This window comes from Temnothorax curvispinosus, unplaced genomic scaffold, assembly GCF_003070985.1.
Source record: "Temnothorax curvispinosus isolate PA1 unplaced genomic scaffold, ASM307098v1 QBEX01017878.1, whole genome shotgun sequence".
NCBI lineage: Eukaryota > Metazoa > Arthropoda > Insecta > Hymenoptera > Formicidae > Temnothorax > Temnothorax curvispinosus.
The window spans coordinates 132,848-140,505 of NW_020227658.1; the positions used below are offsets into that span (position 1 = coordinate 132,848).

A 7,658-nucleotide genomic window follows, 5' to 3' on the forward strand; every position below is an offset into this window, starting at 1 on the left:
ACCTCTCGCCGAATCGCGCCGCCTTCTGAAATGAGTTTCAAAAAAAGAAGAGAGAGAGAGAGAGAGAGAGAGAGAGAGAGAGAGGGGAAATCGCGAAATCGTGCACGGAGACGGCAAGAAAAAAGGCCAAAACTCGATATATCTGCAGATCAAAACGGTGAGTTTCTTTATTTGTCAACGTCAATTGCAAACTTCTACATTGTAGAAATCTGTGGGATCGAGGTGGAGGTTCGATTGGCGTTTGAACCCTGCCTAAAAGGGACGTGTAGAGAGTCATGCAATAGCACGAACATATACTTGACACTCGAGTTAAGGTGTAGCTTATCAAATATAACGCGCTCCGCGCGCGCAACGTGGCCGTAAATGATAAAGGCGAATAACCGACTCTGTCCGCGAATTATTTTCGTAACGAAATGTGATGTCCATTCATTCAACGCTTTCGCTCTGTTTGCTCATCAAACATATCTAGGTTCTTCGGTCTACGTAACAGGTGGATCGCGTCGGCAGGATCAAGAATAAACTTTCCCTTCCCTTCTTGCCCCTTGGGCGCGGATCTGCCATCAGGTCGATCGTGAGAGCAATTTGGGATTTTCCACGTTTCGGACGACCGTTTATTATTGACGACCATTTACACGCGGGAGCACGCAACCCGGGTACTCCGGGTAAGTATATAATCACGCATGTCGGAACACGTGCGCGAGTGTTGTCTTTAACTCTAATAACGGGCCAGTTATATTCTACGCCGAAGCTATTTCTATAACGTACGTATGTCTCTCACCCTGCCTGAAAGGGAAATAAAAGTTAGTCATGCCACAGTGCTCGTCTAAATCCTTCTTGCATCAGGGCCATATAGGCGTGCGCGCGTATACCCGTTTGAGAGTTACGCGCGGATCACACGCGCTATTCTTCAATAACGTTTAATCGTAAGCGTTATATCAAGTGTTGCTTTGCACCCTGCCTTAAAGGGATAAGAAAGATGTTTCTAATCGCCATAGCGTCGCGCCGAACAGGACTTTGCTATTTCCTTCCTTATATCTTTTGCTTCTTCAGAGATTCTTTGCACCCCACTCTCGCTCTCTCCATTATTATTTTATTTCTTATTGTATCTTCAATTACTCTTGTTGTATACCACCAGAGATTCTTCACGTTCAGATCACGTTCAAGATGCAAAATTGTTCAAGGATATATCTTATCGCGAAAGATACATTATCGTGCGGAATTAAAGGCGACGGATTCTTTCCGCGTGGAATTTTCCGCGAAAATCTTTGTGCCTGTTCGGAGCTCGGCCATAGCGACAAATAAATACTTTACGATTAATTAAAAACTATCAGTCTCAAGCTTCAGTTTAACCCTGCCTAAAAGGGAGTAAAGGTGGTCATGCAAGATTGCTCTTCCATAATTCGGGACCCTAGCTATAACGCACGTTGAATGCACGATGACTTCCGAAGGAACGGCTCCCCTTGAAACGATTCTTCGGAAACCACCGGACACATTGTAAATTCGCATTATTCGGCCGAGATTTCTTCGCCAAATCGAGATTTTTCGCCGATCGAGTTAATGTTTCAAAGTCGACCGAGCAAACAACGACCATATACAGTCGCCTATACAAGTGCTACAAAAGAAAACGTTCAGCGAGCACGGCAGTTGAATGATCGGTTCTTAAAGAACCATATTTGTTTTGACACATAAAAATACACTCCGATAACAGACAACTGCTGCAACTGCTGCGTACGCTGAAGTCTTCCACTCGACTTGCGTGCAATATGTGTATAAATAAAACTCGGCTTTCACGTGTTGCTATAATGATAACAAAGAATAATAGTGCACAATTTACGTCATTATTATCCTGTCGAATTCTGCGTAATTCGACACGCGTTTTTGAATTAAGGTGTTTGAACTGTGAGATATCACTCTCGAATTAATAAAACGTTTACACAACTGACAGGCACCTATTTGCGCGTTTAAAGTGTAAATTAATGCAATCCAAACAGATATACGTCATTATCGCGAGTTCTCTCTAATTATAACATCGCACACGATGATATCTAGATCGGGAAAATGCTCCTTTGGCGATCTCGTTACTTCAATCGAAGCGCCTTCTTCAATGGAATATAAGAGCCCTTTCTTAACTATTAAAATCTTATAAACTAGCTTTTCTCTGAGGAATCTTTTCTCCGTATTCTAATAATTAAATTGTGATTCAAATTCCATTCATTCAGTTTCAGTAAAGTGTAGAAAATAAAAAAAATTCGTAAAGCAGATTCAAATCAAAACGCAAGGGACTGACTCTGTAACTAGCAACATAGAGAGTCTTGAAATTTTCTTTCGAATTTTTTCTATGAAGGAGCGTGTAAATCGTCGACCTTTGACAGGGAATGCTCTCCGGCTCTCTCGAATGATTTGCAAACGGTAATAATTCGTTTCTATTTAAATTTTGCGAGCGAAAACGTCTCGTTACTAATTAATTACGTCAATCCGAATGTGTAATTACGAAATACGTCAATCCGAATGTGTATTCAAATATTGCAATTGATCTTACCGAGGATCGTTGGAAATATCTCTCGCCCTCTTTTATGATCGATCCGGACGTAACCGGAATGGCGATCAGCCGCTTCAAGGTTCCCTGTCAAACGTCCCATAATCCAGGAAACGCGCATCGCTTATTTCTATCGTTTAAAAATTATCCCGCGTGAATTCTTCATAAGCATCGCGGCGGCCTTACTTGCGCCTATCGAGCAATCATAATCCTAAGCAATCGTACTTATTTGTTGGATTTGCTGCTCGCCTTTCGCACCGCTCTTCTTTTTTATCTCCTTGTAGTTGAGCTCCTCCTGAATTTCCAGCAGCGACTTGCCTTTGGTTTCGGGAACGATCAGCGCGATGAAGAATACGCCGATGTAGCAGCTGGTGGCGAACCAGCCGAAGGCCGCGTACACTCCCAAATTGTCGGAGATGACTTGATACATCTTGGAGACGATGAAGGCCAGCAACGAAGACACCAGATTGGCCAACGACACGGCGGCGCCCTTGACATTTGTCGGGAACAGCTCGCCCAGCATCATGTAGGACAACGGATTCAGGCCCAAAGCGATGATAAGCTCGTAGAATATCACGGAGGAGTGAAGCAGCCAGCCGTATCCGAGCGTGTCCACGCCGAATTGGCATTTTACGAGATAAAAGACACCAGCGATGGTCAGGGCGACTCCAGCTAGAAAAGAGGTGGTGATGAGTAACGGTCGTCTGCCGAGTTTATCGACCAGAACCACCGCTCCGAGGCCGGCGATCAGTTGAAGTGCGCTCAACAGGATGACGGAGTTACTCGCGGGCAGACCCGCGTCGCCTTCCTCGAGGATCTCCTGAGTGTACGATTCGACCGCGGCGATGCCGCTGAACTGAAGGACGAACTGCAGGCCGATACTGATGATGACGGCGCGTCGGTTTCCAGGCGTGCTGAACAGATCCCAGAATCGGCCGCGATCGCTGAGATCGCGCACGACTATCTTCTGCATCTGCTCCATGTCCGTCTCCAGCTGATTCTGGGAAGCGCAACGTTTCAAACGTTTCAGGTTCGTCCACGCGTTTTTCTGGCGATTCTTCATCAGTAAGTAATACGGCGACTCGGGCATCCAGGGAAAGCTCATGAAGAATACCAGCGGGATGAGCAGGCAGCTGTAACCGAGCAATTGATAGGAGACAAACGGACCGATCGCGTGAGCGTACAACTCTCCGAAAGTCACCATCAGCTTGATGAAAGAGCCGAGGGTACCCCTGATCTCCTTGTCGGCGATCTCGCCGATGTACATCGGACAGATGACGTACGCTATGCCCTGGCCGATACCACCGATACCGCGAGCGGCGTAGAGAACGTAGGGATTCCACGCTATAATGATCAGAATGAACGAGAGAGACAGAGGTATGCCGCCTACCAGCAGGCTCATCTTGCGACCTAGCCGATCTACGATCAATGCCGCCACGATGCATCCGGGAATGGTGCCCAAAAGGTAGAAAGAAGCGATCCAGGAGGCGTCGTCGGACGTTATCGGGACATGGGAATCGGATGATTTCAGTATTGGCAAGGTGGGTGACGTCCAGCCTATATGAGATCCGGTAGCTGCCAGCGATAGAGTAGCTGTGGTAAAATTGAACGGATAAATTATAATTTACACTGTTATCCGCTGATTTTCTTGTATGTAGGAATTATAAGAAAAAATGGACTCTAAAAAAGATTTATAGATGAAAAGGAAGATTAATTACATAATTTTCTCTAGATAATGTAAAATAATCGGTTTAAATTATTATTTACGTATAGAAAATGTAGATATAAGTTATGAGAGAGAGAATGATCATGCCACACATAACTATAACTATAATAAATAAAGGTAGCGTTTACGATATAAATGCGAATCTCCCTCTAATTTGGCGAATGCTTGTGTTCGATCTTACGCTTCGGACTTTGGATACTCTTGACTCCAAAATCTTTTCAAGGTCTGCGGTTACAATTTCAACACAATAATCAAACTGATGTTTATCTTGTATCTTGTAACCATCTATATAAGCCGATATAAAAAATGGGAATAATATTTGCATTCTTAATAATTTTTCTAAATTTGCTCTAAATTAATTATGTAGATCGTAAATCTTTATTAGTACCTACAGCGCTTTAAAGTTCAAATTATTGACAAGATGTTATTATTTTAAATCATTTATATCAATTTCCATTAAAAAAAATTAAAAATAATTTATATTTATCTACCTGTAATCGCTGCTAGATATTGAGGCCACCGTTTAACACGGGATTGCTCCATCTTTTATTTCTTCTTATCCTACGACTGAAGAAAAAACCAGAACGTTTTTATTATTAAAAAAGTACGGATGCGATTTTATTGAAATTAAATACGATATTATAAAAAATATGTATATTCTTTCCCTCTAAACACATATATGTATAATATGTAAAATAAAAATAAAAACTTTCGCGCATCATTTACCGCGCTTGGTTCTTAGCCCGTTTTCTATATTCGTACATACATATATCTATGTTCTATTATTTTGTATAAAGAATTTTGAGCAAAGTAGATTACTAATAATTTATCAATATTGGCAGTATAACATGATAATTTACCAGACACACTTTAAAATATCATGTTCACAGTAAATTTTACAAATTAAGGGCTTAGTTTCACTTCTGTCCCTTAAGCTGTTTGTGCAGAAAACTTTACGAATTTTTAATTGATATTTTGCTTACAGAGATAACGATGAAACGCACTAATGCTACCAGAGAAGATGGCGAATTTCCACGAGCCTAACGACACCCGAATTTTAATGCATTTCAGATGGAATAAGAACGCATTCATGGCGCCGTAGATTATATATGTCACTTTATCAGCGCTTTCCTTATCAGCGATTCGTGTCAAATCTGTCGCTCTCTGTCCCCACTTGTTCCACATGAGAATGTGTTTGCTTATTACTAGTAAGTTAGTTCGGACGAAGGACAGGTAGAATAAACATCGAATAATTTTTCTGTGCACGTGCCATCCGCAAATTATTACGCATGCTTGATTATTCGAGATAGCGACTTAAATTTAACCCAATTAACATGAAGATATAATACAGCTACGATGTAATCCTTCGAGTTGTGCAATGTAGGCACGTTTCGAAGAGGCAATATCTAATATCTCGTGGCGTTATTGTATCGGTACACTTACTCGGTACGAAATGGCATTGTGCGTCTCTCGATTATCTATTTCATTATACGACAAGTTAATAGAATTGATGATATAACGATTAATATGACAATAAGATTTGTAACTATTTTATCGTACGTTGTTGCAAGATTTTCGAAAAATAAAGCGAAAACATTGGCGCCGCGTTCGCGGCACTTGTGCTGACAATTTCTATTTGACATTTAAATGCCATTTTAATTAATTCGAATGTCGCAATATTTATACGAGAAAGATTAAACATACTGGTAACATTCTATATTATTTAATTGCGTTAAGTATCGATCGAATGAGATTTTATTAGAAAACTGCGAAAACGCGATCATTGCGTATTTAATTGTTTCCGTTATACAAATAATAGGATTAATATCTTATATTAATTACAGGGAAAATCCTATACACGGAGTTATTTATAAATAATGCCTTTTTGTTGCCGCTGATTAGCGGCAGGTAACGAACGTGCAATAACAATTTTACAAGCTTATTGGTATAAGTAATTAATCACTTTACAGCATCGCAGCTGTAATATAATAGTCTCCCTTGGAAACAACGCTCTCTCTGGAACCGTTATGGAATAACGGACAATAACAGTGGACAACAAAGAGAGCATTAAAAAAGCGAAATTATTATTTTATTGTAACGCATATTTTTTAAACCGTTGTTTACATTCTACTTGCGTGAAAGGAAATAGATTCTCGTATAGGCGTATATGCGATTCTCGAATATATGAATTATAATAAGAGCACGCTATTGGTGTATTATCGGATTGACAAAATATAGCATGCGCAATTGCAAATTTTTATTTCATCATCCCAGATAACATATGTGTCTAATGAGACACTATGTCTCACAGATATGTTTTTTTAAGAGAACGTTACACGAATGTCTTTCTGGTTGTTTTATAAAATGTCTTCGATGTTTTTAATGAAATTTTAAGGCGTCTCTTAGATGACTCCAACACATAATGTCTTCCCAATCTCTTTTTTTGATTGTCTTTTTTATCTTTTTACTTTCTACTTTCCTATATATATCTTCTTCTTTTTAAATAAATTATTGCACAATCGTAATCTACTTCGAGATTTGTATTATCCGAAATTATCGTACATAGAAGGAAATTGTTCATAGAAGGAAATCAATAATGAAATTTTTGTGCGAATTATAGCAATGCGTTTTCGTCAAAATCGTTGTTTATAAACTTTTCTCCGCGGAATCTTTTCTTGGCCACCTCTAAATCAAACGCATGAAACGCACAAGGCAATCGTTATCGCGCCTTGAAGCCTTGATAATTCCCGTCGCAAATATACGCTTTACACATCCGTATGCAAACGTAGTGCATTGCAAGTTTTGTGTGTGAAAACGCGTGGATATTCCTTATCGGCCTAATTAGCCTGCAGAAAGTACATCACGCGTTTTCGCAATATTGTTAGAAAATCTTATAGATGATCAACAACATTTCTGGAGTGTTTCCATAATGCAAAACTTTTAATTTTAGAAATTAAATCAAATAAAAAAATAGATTTGCAGGAAAAAAAAGAAAGATAGAGAGAAAGAGATAGAGAGAAAGAGAGATTGATAGATTGAGTAATATAAAAATAGTAATATAAAAATAATTATATAAAATAAGTAATATGAAATAAGTGATATAAAAATAATAATATAAAATAAGATAAATTATAATTACTATAGTTTACCATAAAGATTAACTGTTATTTTCATGTTGCCACCTCGCACTGCCAATGCCTGCACTGTAAGTGCTTGCATCGCAGTGCAATAGCGATATTTATACCGCGCCGCTGAATAACGATCTATTTGTATGTATCTGCTTTGCCACTTGCGTTGAGCCTATTGTCATTATATATTCTATATTCTATATATAACCAGAATAATTAATGATTTTACAAAGCATCGGATATCTTCCGTATTCTTTTGGGCACATGT

General features: G+C 39.5%; 1 protein-coding gene across 2 annotated transcripts; it reads right to left on the reverse strand.

Moving 5' to 3' along the window:
- Positions 1-141: 141 nt before the first annotated feature.
- On the reverse strand, positions 142-7,615 carry LOC112467911 (facilitated trehalose transporter Tret1-2 homolog). Of its 2 annotated transcripts, none has more exons than XM_025036824.1 (3): positions 7,412-7,615; positions 4,754-4,829; positions 142-4,129 (listed from the first exon to the last, which is right to left on the reverse strand). In XM_025036824.1, exons 2-3 carry the CDS (start codon positions 4,803-4,805, stop codon positions 2,748-2,750), a joined length of 1,434 nt encoding a protein of 477 aa, XP_024892592.1. In that variant the 5' UTR covers positions 4,806-4,829; positions 7,412-7,615; the 3' UTR covers positions 142-2,747. The 2 variants fall into 2 exon arrangements, with proteins under 2 accessions (XP_024892592.1, XP_024892591.1); XM_025036823.1 differs by lacking the exon at positions 7,412-7,615 and adding an exon at positions 5,246-6,742.
- Positions 7,616-7,658: the final 43 nt, after the last annotated feature.

Excerpts from the sequence above, each read along its gene's own strand:
- LOC112467911 (XM_025036824.1), bottom strand. The coding sequence starts at position 4,805 with ATGGAGCAATCCCGTGTTAAACGGTGGCCTCAATATCTAGCAGCGATT. Across the intron at positions 4,130-4,753 it reads ATATCTAGCAGCGATTACAG|CTACTCTATCGCTGGCAGCT; the intron begins GTAGATAAATAT and ends ATTTTACCACAG.